Here is a 23,356-nt window from a genome sequence, read left to right on the forward strand (position 1 = left end):
GTTCACCCTTGTCATGTACAGTTCTTTGGGTTCTGACAAACTTATAAAGTTGCGTTCCAAACCACAGTAATAGAACAGTTCTGTCACCCAAAATTTCCTCCCTCTGCCCTTTGTAGTCAGCCACTCCCAACCTTTGGCCACCACCAGTATGTTTGGTCCCTAGAGTCTTGCCATTTCTAGAATGTCTTATAAATGAAGACATATAACAGACTTCTGATTCTGGCTTCTTTCACTTTAGCCAAAAAAAACCACAACGAAAAACCAGGAGAGGTCAGAAGTCTGACCCGGGTCTCACTGGGCTAGAAAGCTAGGTGTCCGAGGGCTGGTTCCCTCTGGAGGCTTCTGGGAGGGTCTGCTTCCTGTTGTTTCAGCTCCTGGAGGCACTGCGACCCTTGGCTCATGACCTTCTCTCCACCTTCACAGCCAGTAGCTTCGGGCTGAGTCCCTCATGCTGCAACCCTGTGATTCTCCCTGTCCTGCCTCCTACTTCCATTTCTAGGGACCTCTGGTGACAGGCCTGCTGGGAGAGTCCCTATCGCAAGGTCCACTGGTTAGCAAACTTAATTGCATCTGCAACCTTAATTCCCTTCCCCAGGTAACGGGACTGTTCACAGATCCTGGGGGTTCCCCTGGACACCTTCAGGAGGGAATTGGTCTACCTGACTCAGGGGTCGACAGACAGGCTGGAGGGGTACCTGGGATTCAGAAAGCTGTTTGGGCTGGAAGGACTGGAAAACATGGATGTGCCAGGGAAGCATCCCAGGGAGTTGGAAGAGATTCAAGGTGCAGAAACAGGAGTTGGGATGTGGGGCCCCCAGCTGGCATGTGGGCAGCATCCTTCTGAGGGGACAGTACCCCTTTTTAAAAACACTTCTCTGTAGGCTGATACACATTTTCAAGTCATACTTAGAAACAAGACTGCATGCCTCCCCTAAATCCCTTGTTTTCTGTTACTAAAATCAAGTGAGTCCTGGTTTATCCGCAACAATTATATGCGATGACCTAACGAGGAATTTAAGTGAAGCCCGATTGTTTGAGCCTGGAAAGGTTTTATGCCTCTGAGCGGTGGTGAGGCTTGGGGTGGGGGTGGGGTGGGGTGAGGCTTGGGGTGGGGGCACACCATCTATAGGACTTGGGCCACACCTAACAGCTGTTTTCTGTCCTGGTCCAACTGTTTCTGGGAGGGTGTGGGGGTCTTCGCTCCCTCTGGCCTCTTTTCCCCGTGTCACCGTGGGCCATGCCCACCTTTCCCTTCTCCCCCATGCCACCAATTATCCTCTGGGAACCCTGCTTCCCTTGGCTATCCCCCAGGCCTGTGCAGCTGCCCTGCTCCCTGGAACTTTGCTTGCATGCAGGTGTGCACCTCAGGTGGCTCTCATTAGAATCAGGGTCCTCTACCCTCAGCGCTCTCCTCAGCACATGTATTGTGACAGCTGTGGTGGGTTAGAGGTGTGAACAAGCCAATGAAAGACCAAGGTTCCTAGTTAGTGTCTCAGGGTCTGAGTCTCTGCATGTTTCCTTTTAACAGTCATTCTTCTCCATTCCCACAGCGCCCTGGTCATTGCCACTGTGTTCGACCGAAACGTGAACTGCAGGAGGGCCGCCTCTGTAAGTTCCCCTCTTGTTCCTTCCCTTCGGGTGTGGGGCTCTGGCCCATGCTGCTGCGTGAGGCTTGCATGGGTGGCCATGCCCATGTTTCCCACCTCTGCAGTCAAGGTTAGGGCGCTGCGTGGCTGTCAGACCAGGAGTCTGGTGGAGGGGTGGGTGGACCGAGAGGCAGGCAGAGATGCCGGGACCTGAGAGGACTTACTGCAGGCTCTCAGTGTCAGAAACGGGCTGCGGGAATTTTACTTGCTGGACCTGAGTGTTCTGTGGATGGTTGGAGAGGGTACCCAGATTGTCAGATCAAAGGCCTCAGCTGGGGAGGAGAAGCTGCCTTGCCTTGCCTGGGGGCCCCCACACTTCATGGGAGGCAGACTTTCCCACCACAGGAGTGATTGCGCCCCAGCTGGACCACAGGCAAGTGCAAGGTCTCGTTCGAGGCTTCGTTCAGGGAGCTCTGTCCTCAGATTTGGAGGCTGAATGCAGGTTTTTGTGCCAGGAGAGGAGTGGACATATGTTTTGGGCGGTTGGTGGTAGAGAGTGAATGAAGAGGTGGTGCCAGGACAGTGCCAAGGAGAAGGGGTGAGTGTGGCATTCTCACCCTGCTCTTGGGCTCGGGGAAAGTGCTCAGCCTTCCATCATCAGGTGTGGCCATAGCTGTAGGTTTTTTGTAAAGACCCTTGAGCAGGTTGAAGTTCTGCTAGTTTGCTGGATGTTGGAGTTAGAGATGGTCACGTGGTTTGTGTCCTTTATTCTAATGTGGTGGTGTGCTGATTATCAGGTGTGAAACCAACCTTGTACTCCTAGGATAAATCCCATGAGTCATGGTGTAATCCCTTTTCATATGGTGCTGGATTCGCTTTGCCAAAGTTTTATGAGAATTTTTGAGTCTGTGTAGAAAAAGGGACTGTAGTGTTCGTTTGTTGTGATATTTCTGTCTGGCTCTGGAGTTAGGGTAATCTGGTCCCATGGAAGGAGTTGGGAGTGTTTCCTCTTCTGTTTTGGTGAAGAGGTTTCAAAAAATTTATATTATTTTGTTTCTACTTTAAATGTTTGGTAGAAATCACCAGTGAACCCATTTGGGGCCTGTTTGGTTTTCTGTTTCTTTGGAAAGATTTTAAGTTACTTAATTTCTTTACTCACTAGAGGCCTGTTCAGTTTTTTTATTTTCTCTCCATTTCATCCAGTTGTCACATGTGTCTGTATCAAGTGAGTGGTCGCCTGTCTGCCCCTTCTGGTTCTGTTGTTCTGTCATGTGTCACCAAAAGCAGTCTCCTGGTTGTTTCTTGGCCTATCCTCCATCTGGTCTCATGGCAACCTGAGTATCTGACCCCCACCCTCCGTTCCCTCCTCAGCCTCCCCTGCTTCTCGTGGGTGTCCACACATGGCGGGTGCTCAGCAGAAAGCTGCTTTATGAGTGATGAGGGTGGGGTCAGGAATGAGCTTGCAGCTGCACCCTCTGGTGCTAGGATGATGTCAGAGATGCATTGCCTCAAACGCAGGGCTCAGAGAGTGTCCTGCGGTCGTTGGTAGCGTCTCATGGCTGCCTGCCCTCAGTGTCTCTGTGGGCAGGACATGAGTCCCACCCTCGGGACCTTTAGACCTTCCCTGTGTCAAGAGGAGGTTTGCTCAGAACCTCCTCTGTGTGTCTACATGTCTGTAGAAAGTGTGGGGATTGCATGAGAGGTCTGTACGTTTTGCCCTCGTGTTTACCTACAGACAGTAATTGTGAGACTCTGAAGTATGGTGAGAATCTTTTGTTACATCTACTAAAGAATCAATGGATATGCTTTCTTCTGTTCACTGTAACATATCTGTGGGTAGCAGTAATACAGTCAGAGCACTGATACCTTTATGAACCTTGGGGAAGGGATGGAATAAAACTATAGACATAATTTTTTTCAAGTTAAAGTCATAATTTTAAAAATTATTGTGATGGTCTTCATATGTAACACTTAAGTGCGCCCCTATGTACCCAGCAGGTGCAAAGTTAGAGCAGAGAAAGATTAGAGATGCATTTGTGTGAGGCTCACTTGAAAATGTGGAATTGAGAACCTGATTACTAGGAGTAAAATTTTTCCACAAAGCTGCTTCCCCAGATGAGGGTGTCCAGCTGTTTTGTCTCCTGTTTGTACTCACTGTCTGTACTCACGGTCCACGCTCTCCTTGTGCTGGGTCTCCCCGGCTCATGGGGCGATGGTTCCCGAGGTCACCTGCCAGGGCAAGGACCCCACTCAGACCACAGGGTCTCTTCCCCTGTGCACCCAGGAGGTGGTGGACACAGTGGAAGGTTCTGACCCTTTGTCTCAACACTGATTTGGCTGTTGGGCTTTTATTTAACCGGCTGGTGTGTCTCTATCCCCATTTTTATGTCTAGGGTCTTCAATCAGGCATTGGTGCGGGCCCTGCATTAGCAGCCAGAGGCCATTTTTCTGGATGTGTCTGATTTTATAAACTTGAAACATTAAGTTATGGTTTTAAAGAGTACCAGGACAGAAGGACAAACTACCCTGGAGGCTCTGATCTGCCACCAATAAGGATTTTTATGAAAAATAAATAAATAAAGCTGTGGGTCATTGTTGTGAGTCTGTCTCCTGATGTCTGGCAGAATGCAGGCTCACTCACTGCTGTTTACTCTTTTGTTCCCTAGGCTGCTTTCCAGGAGAATGTGGGAAGACAGGTATGGCTATTTCTTCAGTCTTCATGCCTACAACTTCTGTAGATTTAGAGGTAGAAGTACTGAAAACTACAAGCTGCGTGTCCTCTTGCATTGATGGCATGGGTAACGACTGTACTTAGAATAAACTAATAACACGGTTCTGGTTAGACTCACTCAGAAGGTGACAGGTGAGCGTTGACACAAGTTTTAAACAATTAGCAGTGAATGTACAAGTAATTTTATATACACGCATGCGTGCGCCATTAATTGGTGCCAAATGCATTGCTGAGAGGCCACCTGATGTTGCCAGTTACCTGTGGGTGCTCAGGGGTGTGGGCAGTGACAGGAACCCTGCCTGTCCCGCGTGTGGCATGAACCAGCTTCCAGAAGCCGTCAACCCATGACGCCTCTCAGTGCCCGCCAGCATCATCGTGCCCCCTGGCCCTTAACCTCTCATCACTGGTCAGCCATGCTGGGAGGTGTGGCCTTTATCCCTGAGCTGTTCACACTGTGGGTGATGATGACAGCCCTAGGATGTGTTTGCGGGCCTGGTGGAGAAGGGCCAGAGGCAGGTGATGTTTGGGAGACCCCTAGCTGAGCTCTGGTCAGAAGGGGTGAGAGGTGAGTGTGCCAGGTGACAGGTCTGGGCTGATGGTAAGTGTGTTGTGGGTGAGGGAATTGGCAAGGGATACCAGGGAACAAGTGGTGATGGGCCTGTGGGACTTGGGGATAGAAGTCGGGCTGAGGGGAGCCCCATCAGAAGGCTCAGGATGGACAGAGGACAGAAGGGAGAGGTGGCACCTGAGAGAGGGATGCCATAGATAAAACCAGAATTCCAAGACTTGGTGCCTGGACTTTTGGGAGGAAAAAGCAGGATTAGGACTGTGCCAGAGCACAGCCTGCTCAGTGCCCGTTTCATCAGGGATCTTGTAGCAGAACCAGGCTTGCTATCCTGACCCTGGGGCCTGCGTTCCGCGTGCTGGTTCCAAGGCCTCCCAGTGTTAGTTGCCTCCTGGACTGCTCGGAGCCGTTTGGACCATGATGTTTTCCCAGTGTTGTTGCACAGACATGGAATTTAATGGTCTGGTGGGGGTCACAGGTCGAATGAATCTGGCTTTAATACTGTTGAAACTTGTGTTTTTATGGTGTGTGGTTAAAGGAAGGTCTCATACAACATTTTGAAGTTGAAATATTTGAGTCATTTGAAAAAAAATATTTTTAAGTGGTTCAAATAATTTTAGCGCCATGTCCAGCCAGGGATGGGAGCTTAGTAAGTGACTGTGCCTTGGCGGCTGTGGATGAGCAGTTTCAGTAGCCTGCAGTCTCTCCGTTGACGCCTGTCCTGCGTCTCTTCATAAAGTAAATGTACACGAATGTGACTGGTGACCCTGTGCAGGCACCTTGACTCATTCAAACTATTTTCACCTTTTTTCTACTCTCCTTTTTCCTTAGGGTACTTTTCCTCACGGAATTGACATTTTAACCACAGCTGACTATTTTGCTGTTGGTAACAGATCTAACTGTTTCCTGGTCATAAGGTAAGTTTTTAATATTCATGACGAAATACAACGTCCTCTTTGATTTAGATGTGTATAGTCAACTTCTGCCATTTTCTTCCTTGGTCCTGGAAGGTCCATTAAGTAATTGTAATTTATGTGTGAAAAGTTAAAGGTGGAGTTGGAAACTGTTATCAGAACTCTTGTTTCTCACTGATTGGACGCATACACACATGTTCCATTTATGTAAAACTCGAGAAAAGGCTTGAGGACATTCAGAGTGTTGGACAGTCTACGGGAATGACAGCAGATTGGGTGGTGGAGAGGGTGCGGGACCCAACAGAGGGAGTGACTGGGAAGGAACGCGCTTTCCGGTAATCACTTCTAGTCTTCCTGTTTTATTAGTGCTGTTCTGTCGAGGGCCTGGCCTCTCACTGAGAATGGCCGCAAGCCAAGCTGTGCCCTGCCTGCTGTGACAGCTGTCCTGGACGTCACACCGGTATTGAGTTTCTCAGAATGAAATCTTGGATTAGGAGTGACTGCGTTTCTTTTTTTGCATCAATAAAATAGTGCTCTCCAGGTTGAAGTTGTGTCCAGGCTGTTTGCGAGCTCACTGAGGTAGAGGTATTTGAGAAATCAGGTCAAGGAATGAATATTTAACGCCCCTGAGTTCAGTTTGCAGAAGTTACTGCAAAGCTCAGTAACCAAAGTTTGGGAAATGCCTTCTGTGTCTTAGTCCACCTGCTACAGCACAAGGAGAAGAGTGTTGGTTTTACGGCCTGATGTGTTTGCCCTAAACTGGGAGAAGCATGCAGTGCATTTTAAAGTCATTCACCATCACGTGTCCTAAGGACAGATGCCTGACACCCTGCAGTGCAGACCATGCAGGAACTGCATTTGTCCGTAGCTGGCGTGCACGCATGTTTTTGAAAATGCGCCGTGCTTGGCCTCTTCCCCAGAAGGACTCTGTGACTGAACATGTTTCTAGCATCTTCCCCCCCCTTGACCATCATGGCCTCTGGGCCTCACAGTCTTCTGTGTCCATCCTGTCTTTGGTTGTTAACACCTGAACATGTATTTCATGTGGAGAACCTTCCATATTCCCCTGAGTTTCATGGCTAAAATAATCAGCAGTGGTTAGCCTTGGCATGTTTTCGTGTTGCTGAGGTTCCTGGTGCCATGTGGTCCGTGCATTGTGTGGAGGCGTGTGGAGAACCTGACCTTGCTCAGGGTGATCTTTCACTGCATTTTGCATGCTTCCTGTGGACAAGAGGCCGTCTGTGAGAACGGGGTCTGTGGCTGCACCCCATGATCTCAGGGCTGTCCCCTCGGCCATGGTAGGGCAGATGCCTGGGTCCTGCCATCAGCCTGGATGTGGTGGAGGGAAGGGGATGCATGGCAGAGGGAGTCTGGTGTGTGTTGAGGGGATAGCCCTTGGGCAGGACTTTTGAGCCAAAGTGAGGACTTTGGGTTTTCCTGAGGCTGTGGCACGCGATCTGATGGTCATATCTGTGTGTTAAACTTGTGGCAGTGGCTGCATTTTGGTAGCTAGAAGCAAGGAGGTGGTCAGGGATGGGAAGCGGGTCTGCTGGAGTTGAGTGGATGCTGTGAGGAGGTTGGAGGGGTTTCGAGAGCGCCCAAGGGGTCACTTGCAGCAGGGTACACCTGTGAGGAGAAAATGCCTGTGGGTTTGGGGAAGGTCAGGTGGTCAGGTGCTCAGCTTTGCACCCTGATTACGAGGGGCTCGTGGCACAACTGAGCGGTGGCACTGCCTGTGTGCAGACGATTCTGGGGAGTGGAGTTTCCAACATGTGGACTCAGGGTGAACCGAATGGAAGCACCTGGGCCATGGGGCTGGGGGAGATGAACGTCCTGTTTCTGGTTATTTCAACAGCTTTCCTAAAGTGCAGGTGACACAGGAAACGTGCATCAGGGTTCCTGTGTCCCTGCTCCAGGTCCCCCTGACCTGAGGTTGCACTGCTCTCGCTGGCTGTGGCTTGTACATTAGAGATTTCCCTCTGTTCTTTGGGTGCTGATGTCTGTGCACTCGCCCGCTGAGGGATATCTGGGTGTTCCCAGCCTGGGGCTGTCACAGATGCAGCTGTGGGGACGTCCATGTGCATGTCTGTCTGTGGACAAGCCCTCGCTTTTCTGGGTTAAGTGCCCAGGAGGGGCAGTGCCGGCCGGCTGCAGTGAGCGCTGTTTCCTCCATTCCCGCAAGCCCTTGCTGTGGTCAGTCTCTTTAATTTCAGCTATTTTAGCGGATGTGCAGGAGGAGGGGTCAGCTTGTCTTCCCAATGACTAATGACAGGGAGCATCTTTTCAGGGGTATATTTGACAAATCTGTTGCCTGTCTGTTTATGGGTGAGTTTTCTTGCTGAGGATTTGAGAATTCCTCATGTGTTCTAAGCACGGGTCCCATGGTCTGCAGGCGTTTTCCTGGCCTGACTTGGTCAGTGTCCTCTGCATTCCTAACAAGCCTTTTTTAAAAAAAATTTTTTAATCCTCACCTGAGAATATTTTTTCATTGCTTTTCAGAGAGTTGAAGGCGGCCGGGCGGAGAGGGAGAGAGAGGGAGGAACATTGGTGTGAGAGCAGTACCTCGATTGGTTGCCTCCTGCTCATGCCCCAGCTGGGGCCAGGGATCGAGCCTGCAGCCGAGGCACATGCCCGTGGCTGGAATCGAACCCAGACCCTTCAGTCTGCAGGCTGACGCTCTAACCACTGAGCAAAATGGCCAGGGTTCTAACACAAACCTTTTTTAAAAAAGTCAGCTTTATTTTTGCTCATCTGTTTTATTACATATAATTTACATAGAGTAAAATTCACTCATTTAAAGTGTGGTTTTGGCTGATGTGGAACCAGAGTCAGTGGGGAATGTTCTGTCACTCGAGCAGTCCTCGTACCCAGCCCCGCTGCCTCAGAGCCCTCTGACCCCAAGCTCAGCTTTTCTAGGGTGTCTGTAGATGGGGTCACGAGGTGTGTGTCGGCTCCTTTAGCCTCACAGTCATTCCATCCCATGTCCTGCCCCTTGTCTCCACTGTGGTCCTGGGTGTGTGAGCACAGGCTCTTTTCTGCTGGGCTCGCAGTCATTGGCACGCTCTGTTGGCTTGTCTCTTGCTGTTGTAATTTCCTTAACAGGTTTCTGACATCTGCAGTCCTGTGTGTCCTCCTTAAAATGCATTTTGTCATATTTTGCTTTCTAGCCGTTTGTTCTCCAACAGTTTTGCACATTCCTGTCTGCTGAGCTCTTCAAACCAAGGAAGCAGTTTGTGCTGTTTCCCTCTGTAGATCCCCTCAGTACATAGCACGCCGTGCAGCCAGCTCAGTTTTGCTTCTTTCTCGTTTCTAACATCCGGTTGGTGACCTGGTTCTGTCACTTCTGCATCCTTAATAGCCCTCAAACGCTCCTTGTCCTGCTTCTCCACTCAGCCGTTGCCTTCGTCCAGCTTGTTCTGTCCTGGACACTTGAAGAGCCTGCCACCGATCCCTCCCTCCTGCCATTGTCTAAAGTGCTGGTCAGAGGCATCTCGTGCCTGTCACACACCAGCCTGCTGTCTCCTCAGGCTTTTCTCCCTTGCCCTCCACCCTCTGCTGGATGCCCTCCTTGGCCTCTTCACAGACGCTGAGCACTCAGCAAGTGCTGGGCAGTGCCGGGCTGGTGGCTCAGCAGGCATCTCTGAGGTCAGCTGCTAGTTGGTGCCAGACCTTGGACCAGCACCTGGGCAAAGGCCTCCGTCCACTCTTCCTGTGAGGCCAGAGGTCGTTCCTCTGCCTGTTTCTGGAATCCTGCCAGCTTCTGCACACTGTCCTGAGGCGGGCCTGTCTGTTGGGTGGCGCCAGGGGCCCTTAGGTGATGTGGGACCAGGGGTCAAGGCTTGGCTCTGTTTCCCGCAGCTTGTCAGCTGTCCTGAATTTTCTCTTTCCTTTTAACTCTCTTAAGCTGTTCCATCCCTTTTAGAGGGGCTCTCAGTCCACCCACTTCTGGAGAAGCTTCTGCTTTCCTTTCTCTCACTCCCCAAGCAGACTCCTCCATCTCACGCCCGTAGCACAAGCATGCCCACCTGGCACTCATGTTCACCCCAGGTACACACACACACGTGCCCACACAGCATTCTTGTGAAATCTTATTTCCCCTTCTTGGCTCTCTGTGCCCTCTGCTTTGTCTCTCAGCTGCTGTGTAACATGTAGATGATGGCCACGTCCATGGTGGGGCTGTGTGGGTGACGTGGCAGATTCAATGTGTGTAAGCGATTGGCCATGTTAAAGGTATGAAGTGTAAAAGTGCGTTTTTTGGGTTAGGTGGTACTTGGGCCTGGTATACATGTCAAGGTGCAGGAGAGTTCAGGGAAGACCGAGTCTGTCTCACCTTTCAGCCTCCCGGTTCCATCCCAGATCCCCATTGTCTCCAGTTTCTTTTATCCCCTGTGGACTTGGTCATGTCCCACATTTGAGTGTGTTGACTTCCTTCCATCCACACTGATGGGGCACATGTGCACAAGGTGGGAACTACATACGTGCTCAGCACCCGAGGATGGTCAGATGTTAACGTTCAGCTGTTAGAAACGAGGAGGCAACTCTGTGCAACCGTGTTGGCAGGACATACATCTGGGTGCTGTGTACAGAGCGCTCCGCCCTGCGCCTGGAGAGCATCTGCGCCTGCTCCTGCTCACACAGCGTGGTCTGTGGTCTCTCCGTCTTGGCCAATGGCCCCTGCCCACTCTGTGCTGTTGTGAATGTTATGAAGTGAACATCTTTGTGTACAGTCCTTCTCATCAGTTCCTTGGGCAAATACTTACAAGGGGATTTCTGTATATTTAACTTAGGAAACTGTTTGCGTGTGGCACCATTTTACATTCTCACAAGCAGTGTGTGAGTGGGCGGTTCCTCCACGTCCTCGCTGTCTCTGAATATTGTCTTTTTCAGCATGTTTATTGCCGGCTTTCCTGAGTACACACAACCAATGATAGATCACCTGCTCACCATGAAGGTCAGCCATTGGGATGGGTAAGTGTTGCGTTTCTGTGTTTATTTAAGGGGATCCCTACAGAATTCTTTTGTAAACCGTGTTTTATTATTTTTTATTAGAGTATAGCTGACTTACAATTTTACATTAGATTCAGGTATTTCATAGTGATTCGACTCTTACAGATTTCTTTACTCACACTCTTCAGTAGTATGCCTTGTCCCGTATAGGTGTTCTGTTATACCTTTAGTGGTGTATGTTTTTAAGAGGTATTGGTCCATTTATTCTCTTTACCGTTTTCAGTGTACAGTTCAGTAGTGTTAAGCACATTCACCTTGTTGTGCAAACAGTTCCAGAACTTTTCATCTTGCAAAACCGAAACTCTGTCCCCATGAAACAATGATTCCTCCTTTCCCCTTCCCCCAGCCCCTGGCACCCACCATCCTACTTTCTGTCTCTATGAATCTGACTGCTCTAGGAACCTCGTATGGAATCACAATGTTAGTCCCCTGTGACTGGCTGATTTCACTGAGCCTAATGTCCTCAGGTCCATCCATGTTGTAGCAGGAGTCAGAATGTCCTTCCTTTTTAATGCTGAGTAATGTTCCGTTGTCAGACGTGCCACATTGTCCTGATCCGTTCATCCATCGACGGACCCTTAATTTGCTTCTGTGTCTTGGCTATTGCGGATCACGCTGCTGTGAACAGGGACATCCAAATATTTTGAGTCCCCGCTCCTCAGTTCTTTTGGATGTGTACCCGGAAGTAGGGTGGTTATATCATGAGGTAATTCTATTCTAATTTTTTTAGAAACCTCAAAAACCACACTTTTTCCCTAGTGGCTGCACCATTTTACATCCCCACTAGGAATGCACAAAGATTTCAGTTTCCCCAAATCCTCACCAGGACCTCTGGAGAAATGTCTCTTCAAATCTTTGCCCATTTTTAAATGCAGTTAATCATTTGTTGTAGGAGTTTTTTCTATATTCTAGATACCAGCCCTTATCAGAAACATGATTTGCAGATGCTTTCTCCCATTCCATAGGCTGCCTTTTCACTCTGCTGATGGTTTCTTTTGATACAATCAGAAGTTTTAAATTTTAATGTAGTCCAGTTTATTTTTTATCAATTTACCTATTTTTTTTACTTTTGTTGCCTGTGCTTTTGGTGTCATACCCAAGAAATTGTTGCTAAATCTAATGAAGCTTTCCCCGGTTTTATTCTAAAAGCTCATAGTTTCAGGTCCTCTCATGGTTCTTCCCATCTTCCGAGTCCCATTGGGGGGTGGGGGGTGGGGACGCTTTGCCACCCAGCACCTCGGAGATGGCAGCTGTGCCCCAAGACAGGCTTGTGTTTTAGGTGCCTCATTTGGTAAATTCTCTCTTCCTCATGTGTTACAATCAGGGCCTATTACTTGTTTGGGTGTTTTTCAGTAGTGATTTTGACTCATTGGCCAGTTGACTCATGTAGACTCTCTCTTTTCATGAGTTGAATAAATCTAGAATCATTAAAATGAAGGAACTAACAATTTTCTGTCCCAGGGTCATCAGAGAGCTGTCAGCGAAGGCGCTGCATAACCTGGTCCAGCAGGCGCCCGCATACAGCGCTACTCAGGGTAGGTGTGCTCCAGCTGTCCTGTGGGGCTGTGGGAGCCTCGTACACTCACAGGTGTGTGCAACACAGACACACACAGATGTGTGCACTTGCACACACGTGCACCGTGAACAGGAAGCCTTGGACGGGCCATCCTGCTGGTTTCAAGGCCTTGGGGAGCTGAGTGTAATGTGTTTCTTTCCTGCTGAGAATCGGGGGGGCAGAATACAAACTAGTGCCAAGGTCTCTCCAAGGACAGATGCTGCGGATGCTACGGTGTGTGTCCTACGGGAACTCCTAGGCTGTGCCCTTGGCGTGGGTGCTGGTCACAGCAGGGAATTGATGGAATTGTGTGTGTCACGTGTACTTCAGAAATAGCTCTTTTAAATTATTTTACTAGTTTTATCTTTTTATCATGTAATAAACTAAAAAATGAGCTGCTTCCTGAGTAGCTCATGGCCTTGGGCACACCTGCCGTGCTGTGTGTCTGACCTCTTGAGGGTGCAGAACCCACCTCCGGCTGCACTGCCCTAAGATGGCGCAGCTGCGTCCCAATCGATTACATTTCACGGGAAGAACCCATCTTGTCCCATCTTGTCTTCTGGGAATAAGTAAGCATCTGATACCAGTGTGAGGAAACATATACCCATTTCTTGAAATTATACTTATTCCCACAGACGTTTATTAGAGTGAGGAACTAGTGGGCAAATCGTGGTTCTTCTTTCGCAGTTACTGATTTTACTTATAGGTGTGTTTAACACACTCTGGGATGCGCAGTAGTTCTGAGGGCCCTTTCAGCTTTGTGGTCTGTTAATTAAATCCATGTATCCATGTCAGGAATCTTGCATGGCGCTTACTTACCTGTAATTGATGATCTTTGCTGCTTGAACGGAGGCATTGTCCTTTCTTCCCAGTTCAGGAGCTCTAATGGCCCTGGGGATAAGGGGTTTCCCTGATCCTCAGACACTGATGCTACCAGCCTGCCACATAGCTGCACTTGTGCTTTTAGGGAGTTGAGGCTCAGAGGCTTTTAGGGAGTGATGTCCCCAGGTTGGTGGGGCCAAGCATTGTGTACGTGGCTCCTTGTCACACTCTCCACCAGGCTGTGAGGACCCTGTGACTCTGCTTTCTGTCCCCAGAGCACAAAGGCCTAGAGGCTTCTCTGCCCTGAGCAGGCTGCTGAGCTGAGTTTCACCGAGTATGATGGGGATCCTGCAGCTTGGCCCATCTTGTTCTGCCCCAGGCAGAGCCCCTGCCGGCCACTTAGCCACAGGAAAGACCTCATCCATGCTACCCACCTTGTGTCCGGGAACCCGGGGAGCATGTGCTATTTGGGGAGCGAGAGACATCCTTGGTCACGGTCCTGCTCACTTGCCTGGGTGCCAGGAAGCCTGGCCTCTTGGCGACATCAGATTAAGTCCTAGGTGTTGGAATAACGACCCTGACAGAGAACTCTCAGCAGGTGTCTTTCTCCCTTTGGATCCTGAGTCTGAGTCTGACACGTCACCTGTTGTGCTCATGCGACCTCTTCTCTTGTCTCGTCCTTTGCAGTTTTCCCACGCCTGCTGTCAATGACACGGAGTCCTGACCTGCACACACGGCACGGGGCTGTGCTTGCCTGTGCGGAGGTTGCCCACAGCCTGTACACACTGGCGGTGCAGGAGGACAGGTAGGAGAAGCCCCACTGAACTCAGTGGTTGAGAGCCGTGACCCCACCCACTTCCTTTTTGTTCCTTATGCCCATGGGGCAGAGTCTTAACGTTTTATTTGCTGAAGTTTGTCAGTGGTCCTCTGAGTTGTGGCCTCTGATGGGCCACCCACCTCTCACTCAGGGAGCCAGTGAGCATGTGGCCAGATGGAGGCCGCTGATGGCCACAAGTGTTGCATATAGGCAGACCTCGGAGCTTGGTTCCCGACTGCTGTATAGCAAGGATCGCAATGTAGGGAGTCCCCTGAATGTCTGGGCTTCCCGGTGCACGTAGCAGCTACGTTTACACCATACTGTAGGCCACTGAGGGAGCAGTAGCCTCATATCCAAACAGTGTGTGCACCTGCTGTAAACTCACTTCAGTGCTGAGGACACCAACCTCTGTCTGAGCCCTTGGCAAGTCCTAATCTTATGGGTGGAGGGTCGGCCTTGACTTTGATGGACGCAGTGTCTTCAGTAAGTGAGGTCCGCTGTGGCTGTGTCCTCACGTCGCCTCCCTCTTTCTGAGGTAGTGGGTTATTTTATAAAAGCAATGCGGGTTTTCAGAGACCGTGTTGAGTAGCTCATATATTCAGTATTCTTCATCACTTGTCACTTTTAATAACTTAAATATCAGAGCATAGATTTAAAAGTTTCTACTGGGAGCTTTGTCAGCTGGGGAAGTGGGTGTGCATAGTGAGGATGCAGGCAGTGGGCCCCTTCGTGCAAATCCGCACATGAGTGTTGAGGAAACAACCATTTGATTTTGATTTTTCTTACTTTCTTCCCAACTGACTTGGCTCAGAAGTAAAAGCCCACCACACACTGGACAGCCGTGACCTGGTCCTTAAACTCCAGTATGAGAAAGTTGTGTCACGTCATTAGGTGGTTCCAGGGGCAGAACGATAGTGAAAGGCCGAGCTGACCTGTCTCCTGACCTTCGAGCCCTGGAGGGTGGGTGGTCTTCCACCCCACAGCTGGGACTCACAGGCAGTTTCATGAGGGCCGTCCACATGGGGAGACTTGGTGTCTGTGGGCTGAGGGCTGGTGCAGCCACACAGGAGCCTAATGCCCCAGCACCAACTGCGAGACGGTGCAGGTATCATCCACCAGGGAGGGTCCGAGAGGTGTGCCCAGGTTTCTCTTGGGTTTAGTCTTGTGGGTATCTACCTGCACACAAAAATTTCGGACTCCCAGCAGATAGCCAGGCTTCAGCATAAACCATGTGGCTCGCGCAGTTTGGACACAGTCATCCTTGTCCATTAGGGAATGGTGAGCACCTCCAGAAACTGAAGTTCCAAATGCCAGTCAAGGGCCAGCCTTGTGAGCAGCTTTTCCAGGATGGCAGTGAGGCTGTGTGGGGGCTCCTATCTGCCACAGGGCCCTCACCTCCACCGGTCGAGTCTCTTCCAAGCATCACACCGGCAGTTGTCAGCCTGCTGCTCCCCATCTGCGGCGGGGGGGACGACTGGCTCTGCTGTCAGCAAACTGCACATGGGTCCCAGCTTTACCAATTTGGTCCCTATGGCTACCCCTTTGAGTGGGTGTTACTTTAGGGGAGTACCTTCTGCAGGTGTTGGCGGGAGTGGGTGAAGTGCCTGAATATGATGTAGGTCTCTCTGAGCCTGGGCTGCCATGGTGCTCAGGGTCTCATATGCTGTGTTTGAACTCCTGCAGGCCGGTCGCAGACTACCTGGATGAGACGGCAGTGCAGGGCCTGAAGCAGATTCACCAGCAGGTGGGTGTGTCTGGTGGTGTCCCCCTGACCTCAAACTCTCTCTACCCTCAGCCCTGTTCGAAGGCTGGGGTCTAATGATGAGAAATTTGCTGCAGATGCTCAATCCCGGGGCAGTGGCAGCCCTGGGCTCCATCAGAGGGGAGCGGTTCTCTGCTCTCCCTAGGCCAGCTCCTCAGGGATCATGTGGGTGGGAAGAGCATCTCTTCTCATGTGGCCAGTGTCCCAGGGCCAGACGCAGGGCTGTCAGCTGGGCCAGTGCAGTCTGGCAGGTGCAGGTAACTCAGCTTGGGCCTCGCTCCCCATCCCGTCACAGTGGCGGCCTGTTCTCATGGAGACCACAGGCGGGCACGAAGACCTTGGATTCCCAGCTGTGCCTTTGCAGTGGGCATCCTGAGTCTGAAATTACATTGAAATCTGAGGTGCTGCTCCGAGAAGGCGGCTGTGGGTTTTCTGAGTTTTCAACTTCTCCAACGCTCCTATGATTCATAGAGGGAAGGTATGAGCTGCAGGTCTCAGTATTATAGGACATCAGTCATGATGAGGCATTAAATTGCTTCCCTTTTGTCCCAGGTAGACTTCTGTATTCTTTGTATAATAATGCACATTGGATTTCCGACTCCTTATCTGGGCCACGAGCCTGCTTTGTGATTGTGGCTAAGCCACTTGTCTTCTTTCTTGTCACTGTACAGTGGAGTCTTGCCTCTTCACCTCCCGCTGTCAGGACAGCGTGACAGTATGTGAGCCAGTAGTGCTGGGAGGCAGCAGATTCAGAAACGGTGGCCATGTGGCCGCTGCGCCGTGGCTTCCTTTTTCTGTAAAGTCTGGGTGATTCCCACTTCCTGGGGTTTTTGGGAGAATGAAAGGCTGTGTGGAGATGCATGGGCACTCCTGGGCTTTTTGGAAGGAAAAGCAGCATTGGGGGAGAGATTCATTTTCTGCCTAAGAGGCGATCGAGGGGCAGTCACTAGCCACCCTCTCTCCCCTCTCTCCCCTCTCTCCCCCCCCCCCCCTCCTCTCCCCTCTCTGTGCTTCGGTTTCCCTCCCAAGTTAGGCTGTGGTGAGGGTTAAACGAGAGAACCCATATGGGGGCTCAGTGAGGTGCTCACAGAAGGGAAAGTGGGCTCTGTCCCTGAGGCCTGCCCAGCCTGAGAAATGTTCCTGGGGCCCTGCTTTTGCTTTCTCACAGTTAATGTTAAATACCTACTTTTAAAACCCAAATTTATATAACTAAAGAACTTTGTTTTTATTTTTAGCTTTATGATCGCCAGTTATACAGGTAAGCTTTACCAACCTGAAGTTTTTATGTTTTGTGCCTCATTGAGAAAGCTCACTGGCTGGTTTGCTAACCCTCATCACTCAGTGGCCTCTTGTCTGGTTGTCCTATAGGGTCCGTCCTGTGCTTATTTTATTTGAATGTGTTTTCACAGTCACTTCTCAAGAACTGAGAGGTTAACCATGTTGGTCTTTTAAGCTTATGGAGAATCCCTTGATGCTTGCTGGTTGAAGTGTGGAGTCTGATGGCCTTGGGGGTCGCAGAGGCTCCTGTGGCTACAGCCCCAACAAGGCAGCTATGTTTCCTGATACTTCCCTCCGCCCTCCTGCCCCGCACCCTGTGTCTGCACCTGCTCCCCAGCACCAGAGCCGTCTTTTCTGTTTCATGTAGATGGACTTACTCTGCAAAGTCTTTGGGACTCATTTCTTCTTGGAGCGTGATGGCTCTGAGGCGTATGGTCGCATGCATGTGGGTATTCCTATGTGTTGCTGTGTGGGACTTGGTGCTGTGGGTGTGCTTGTGTGCTTACTTGCTCTCCAGGTGATGGACACTGGGTTGGTCCTCTCTGCTTTTAAGACACTGAGACCTCCTGGGCAGGCGTGGCTCAGCGGTTGAATATCGACCTAGGATCCAGGAGATCGCGGTTCGATTCCCGGTCAGGGCACATGCCCGGGTTGCAGGCTCGATCCCCAGCAGGGGGCATGCAGGAGGCAGCCTATCAATGAATGACTCTCTCATCATTGATGTTTCTATCTCTCTCCCTCTTCCTTTCTCTCTCTGAAATTAATAAAGATATATTAAAAACACACACAACTGAGACCTTTCTGATGCGGCTGTGACATTTTCCTCCCACCAGCAGCGGTGGAGAGCTACTGCTTGTCCTCATTGGAGCCAGCCCTGTGGGCGTGCATTTCCCGGGTGACTAGTGGTCTTTATGTCTCCTCTGTCTTCCGAGAAGTGACTGTTTAGATCTTTTGCTCATTGAATAGTCTCATGATCTGTGTTGTTGTTGAGCTATCAGCGTCTTCACATATTCTGGGTATGAGTCTTTGGAGACATAGTATTTGCCAGAATTTCCTTCCCCATCTGTGGTTTGCCTTTTCACTTTTCTTAATTGCTTTATTTATGTATTCATCTTTGGGAGTGGGGGGGCGGAGAGAGAAGTAATGATGTGAGAGAGACACATCGATTGCCTCCCGCATGCGCCCCGACGGGCTGGGGATCGAACCTGCAATCTAGGTACGTGCCCTTGGCCGGGAATTGAACCCATGACCCTTTGGTGTGCAGGCTGACACTCTAACCACTGAGCCACATTTGCCAGGGCTCTTAATGGCTTTTTAACATGACCATAGGTTGTGCACATCAGCCTCTTCACATTTGCTCTTGTCTGTCTTGGCCTCTCCTGTCCTCCAGCTTTCCTGAGTTCCTGGGCCTGTGCAGGGCTCAGAGCGGGGCCCTCCCCATGCTAGTGTTGAAATGAGAAACGTCCAAACCTATAGAGAATTTTTGAGTTTATTGGAGCCAAACTGATGACAATTCCTGGGAAGCAAAACCTCCACATATTTAGAAAATGCTCTGGAGAATGGCAGTTTTGCACCTGATTTTATACATTAGAATCAAAGGGGCAGACGTAAGGGGGTCCCATGAAATCTGTTGGTGGTAAATGAAGGGGGCAGGAGAAAGCAAAGCAGGGAAATCTCTGGAATTGGATACAAGTAGAACAGCGAGACGCATTCCTTCCTTGACATTGGCAGGTACAGGGTGGGTGATGACGTTCACAGCACTTGGAGATGCTGTGCTGGCAACGAGATAACGTGAGGGGCTCTTTGGTCTCGTGCCCTGAGGGCTCTGGACAGGAGATTGCTCTGACATTTCAAAGGTTTGTTATCTTAGATGCACAAAGGCCATAGACAGGTTCACTTGAGGTAAAGGCTGACCTTTGTCAAGGAAGCTGCAGGCCAGGACGTGACCACCTCCATACTTGCTCTTAGTTAGGAACTTTTATGTTCAGACCATTCTGTGTAGTTACGCTCGGTGCCTGAGTTTGTGAGGCCTCCCCTGAGCTTGCTGGGTTTAGCGTGTGCACCTTTTCTGGCCCTTCCTTGGAGCTGGCACTGCACTCTGCTCATCTGGGCATTCTCAGTTGTGCTTGTACTTCACATTCATTTCCTTTAAAAAAAAAAAAAGTTTTTATTGATTTTAGAGGGAAAGGGAAAGGGAGGGAGGCAGGGAGGGAGGGAGGGAAAAACATTGATTGGCTGCCTCCTGCATGCCCCATACTGGGGATCAAGCCTGAAACTGGGGCATGTACCCTGACCAGGAATCTGACCCATGACCTTTCAGTTTATGGGACGACACTCAACCAACTGAGCCACTCTGGCTGGGCTGGGCTTGATGTTCGTTTTCTTAAAGTCTATGCCCCTCCTAGAATCCCCTTTTCTGGACAGGTCTGTCCATGGTGAGATTTAGATGCAGCCTTCATCCCTCATTCCCACTAACATTCAGACCTGCCCCCCTCAGACTGCCCTGTGTGGCCTCGAGCGGTACTTGTCCCAGACCCACTAGCACCTCCAGGACGCAGTTGGGTCTGGGTCCCTCATGGTCTCTGGTTTCCATGGTTGTTGGCCAGATGTCTCTAAGGTCACGGGGTTCTTTCGTAGTTGTCCCTGTCACTGTCCTGTACTGTGTGTCCTATGGAGCGTCATGCCTCCCGAGTGACGCGGTGGTGGTTTTCTTCTAAGTGTGTGGGGTTTTTGTTTTTTGTTGTGTTTTTATCCTCACCGAGCATATTTCTTCCATTGCTTTTCAGAGAGAGTGGGGGGGGGACATCTGTGTGAGAGAGAGACATCGATTGGTTGCCTCCTGCACGCGCCCTGACTGGGGACCGAGCTTGCAACCAAGGTATGTGCCCTTGGCCAGAATCAAACCCAGGACCTTTCAGTCTGGGCCAACACTCTAACCACTGAGCAAAACCAGCTAAGGCCTAGGTGTGTGTTGATGGACTTCTCACCAGAGTAGCTGGTGAAGCCTTCCTGGCCCCAGGCAGAACTGTGGCTGGAAGGGGGAGTGGTTCTGCCTTCTGGTGCGAAGGTGACTATTCTGGGTTCAGGCTTTCCTTGGTGGCTTGTGAGGAGAGTGCACCTCGGCAGGCCTGGTGTGGGCTCTGTTGCCATAGTTCCCATGGTGGGGACCTTGTGGGTGGGCTCCTTGGTAGGCTGCTCCAGGCCCTTCCATGGACACTGTCAGCTTTTCATTTTATACGAGTTGCCCTCGTATAAAAGCCATGTTCACTTCTTTCCGGTGAAAGGCTTGAACTCACTGGACTAAAAGTGAGTTCTGCTGCAGACGCCCGGTGGAGTGCTGTGTGCAGCTTTACTGGGAAGTGAAGGCGGCTGAGGACACCCATTTGCATCTTACAAATTCTAAGTGCACATCGGCTCTTTGTTTCTAAATTTTCTTTCAAGTGATGAGTCTCAAGAATAAATAGAAAATAACACCCTTCTAGCAGGGTCAGTGTAGAAGGGTAAGTGTGTGGAGAACCTCTGGGGGTCCCGGCCTGGGTGCCTCTGCAGCGTTTATTCCCATTGTGTGACTCGCCACACACTCAGCCAGCAGCCTGGCCACCGACCACTGCAGCAGTCACACCGCTCCTGCAGGACTAGGCCCGGGGGTTCTGCCCATCAGTGTTACTTTTCTTGTTCAAACTGTCCCCTATTTGGCCTGCAGGAGACAGTTTGGACCAACTCCTCTCATTTTTACATGATTCCCTTAGTCTTTGAGAATTTCTGTGAAGCAGGATTTTTTTAAACTTCTTTTATTATTTTGCCTCTGCCACCTCTGGCTTTCAGTGTGGTTCTTCTTTTCAGGTTTGTGTTATTTATTTATTTACTTTTTATTGATCTCAGAGAGAGGAAGGGAGAGGGAGAGAAACATCAATGATGAGAGTCATTGATCGGCTGCCTCCTGCACGCCCCCTGCTGGGGATCGAGCCCGCAACCCCGGGCATGTGCCCTGACCGGGAGCTGAACCAGGATCTCCTGGATCCTAGGTCAACACTCAACTGCTGAGCCACGCCAGTGGGCTGTTTTTTTGAAGTTGCATTTGTCTCAGACCTCCAGAGTCTCTCCTCCCCATGCTGTTTCCTTCACCTAGGGCATGTAGAGACTCTGAGGCCACTTTAATAGCCTCATGTGCTAGCTCTGTGGGTTTGGGTGTTTCTGGGTCTGGTTGTATCTTGCAGTTTCCTGGTAGTTCTCAGTGGGGTGCCAAGCTTTGAGATTTTCATCACTGGGGACTGGGCTTTATGCTACTTCTTTCTTTCTTTCTTTTTTTTTTTTTTAAGCATATCTTTATTGATTTCAGAGAGAGGAAAGGAGAGGGAGAGAGAGAGAGAGAAACATCAATGATGAGAGTCATTGATCCGCTGCCTCCTGCACGCCCCCGACTGGGGATCGAGCCCCAACCCTGCATGTGCCCTGACCAGGAATCGAACCCCGATTGCCTGGATCCTAGGTCGACGCTCAGCTGCTGAGCCGCGCCTGGCCGGGCTGTGCCACTTCTTGTAACAGTGCTGGCTGCCGCTTTCTGGTGTGTTTTAGGTTGCTCCAGGTCAGCCTGCCTCCTTTTTTTTTTTAACCCTCACCTGAGAATACTTTTTCCGTTGCTTTTCAGAGAGTGGAAGGGGAGGGGTTGAGAGATAGAGAGAAACATCGATGTGAGAGAGACACATCGATTGGTTGCCTCTTGCTCTCACCCACCAACCAGGGCTGGGAATTGAGCCTGCAACCGAGGTATGTGCCCTTGGCCGGAATCGAACCCAGGACCCTTCAGTCTGCAGGCCAATGCTCTAACCACTGAGCCAGACCGGCTAGGGCAGCCTGACCCTTTTGAGGCCTGTGGCGGGTCCAGGACGAGCTTGCCAACTGCCAGCCGAACCTGGATGAGTTCTTCTGATGCCTCGTGGTGACCAGGCCCTGCCACTGTGGCCCAGGGGTGCTCTTCTAACCTGTGTGGGTTCCTGGAAGTGTCCCGCCTTCTCCCAGGTTCAGGTAGTTTTTTTTCTGCATGTTGCAGCTCAGGATCAGCCCCACCCTGCGGGCTCTGGAGCGGTCTCTGTGTTGCTCCCAGACCCTCAGGTTCCAGCTGCCTGGCCTCCGCCTTGGCCTGACCTCACACCAACTCTGCGCCTGAATCTACCTCGGGCTGTGCCCTGCTCGCTTCCCTGTTCCTAGTACCTGTTTTCCAGCGTCTAAAACTTTGCTTCATCTGTTACATCCACTTTTCTTATTGTTTAAGGCGGGTGGCAAATGTGGGTCCTGTTACTCTGTTGACCAGAAGCCAAAGATGGTGAATTAATTTTCTGTCTTCTCACGGAGTGCTGCTTACACTCACTTTCCCCAGTGTCCTGTTGTCAGTGTCAAGCATGACTTGGGTATAGTCCTGAGAGCAGGCAGGATATGGAATGTAAGTGGATGCTTCCTTGGACTAGATACGGTATCTTCCTGGTGTCTTAAGTTCCTTTAGTTTTTACAAAGTAAGGGTTGAACAGTGTTTGGAATTTGTTCTGTGTGATTGTTTGAGGTAATTAACACCAGTAAGGACTACAGTGTCTAGTGAAAACTGAAACTCGGAGTAACTCCAGTTAGGACTTGGGATATCTGGGAGATGGTTCCAGGACATTTTTTCATGTCTTCCTATAAAAAGATAGTTTCTTACAAGTAAAAGTAATATAAAATAATATTGAATGTCAACTGTAATTTAAAAAAAAATTAAGTTAGAATGAAAGGAAATCACTCTCTCCAGAGTAGGTCTTGCTAAACAATATGAGGACAAGATTTACAGGAAAACCTATTCAATGAAGAAGGTTTTATATAAAAAAGTAAATGAAATAAAGTATATGAACATTGAGCATTTGCTAGCATATATTGAAAACTTTATAAGTGCTCCCGCCCCAAAGTAGTTCCTACTTGTAGCAACAAATTCTACTAGTTAACATCTTAATTTTTGGAGCCTGAAAATATATCTGTTACCTGGTGAGGATATTTTACGTTTACATAATAAGAGGTTTTAACTCTGAATGTTTGTATTAATTTTCAGGGGTCTAGGAGGAGAGCTCATGAGACAAGCAGGTAGGTCTGAGCAGTGGAAGGCTGCAAATTGTGGGCTGTGATTTCATTCCCAGCTGGAGGAAAAAAAAAGTCCTAAGGACGTTTACCTCGTTTCAATATTGAGGAGTGAGCATGTGGCTGGTGCTTCTCTGTCAGCATGACACCGGGCCTGGCCTGCACACGTGAACTCCCAGGCCTGCCGCCCCTGTCTACTTGAAGCCCTGATTTTCAGCTT

The 23,356-nt window shown here is 50.1% G+C and overlaps 1 protein-coding gene across 1 annotated transcript in view; it reads left to right on the plus strand.

The window, feature by feature from the left end:
• Positions 1–23,356, plus strand: part of TBCD (tubulin folding cofactor D) — a 114,024-nt gene that overhangs the window by 72,397 nt on the left and 18,271 nt on the right. The window contains exons 15-23 of the mRNA XM_087826451.1: positions 1,551–1,608; positions 4,253–4,282; positions 5,714–5,799; positions 10,684–10,764; positions 12,265–12,338; positions 13,868–13,985; positions 15,681–15,741; positions 16,995–17,017; positions 23,111–23,142. Of these exons, the coding sequence (XP_087682577.1) occupies positions 1,551–1,608; positions 4,253–4,282; positions 5,714–5,799; positions 10,684–10,764; positions 12,265–12,338; positions 13,868–13,985; positions 15,681–15,741; positions 16,995–17,017; positions 23,111–23,142 (563 nt within the window). The remainder of the gene's footprint in view (positions 1–1,550; positions 1,609–4,252; positions 4,283–5,713; positions 5,800–10,683; positions 10,765–12,264; positions 12,339–13,867; positions 13,986–15,680; positions 15,742–16,994; positions 17,018–23,110; positions 23,143–23,356) is intronic.

This window comes from Miniopterus natalensis, chromosome 17, assembly GCF_054644295.1.
Source record: "Miniopterus natalensis isolate mMinNat1 chromosome 17, mMinNat1.hap1, whole genome shotgun sequence".
NCBI classification, from domain to species: domain Eukaryota; kingdom Metazoa; phylum Chordata; class Mammalia; order Chiroptera; family Miniopteridae; genus Miniopterus; species Miniopterus natalensis.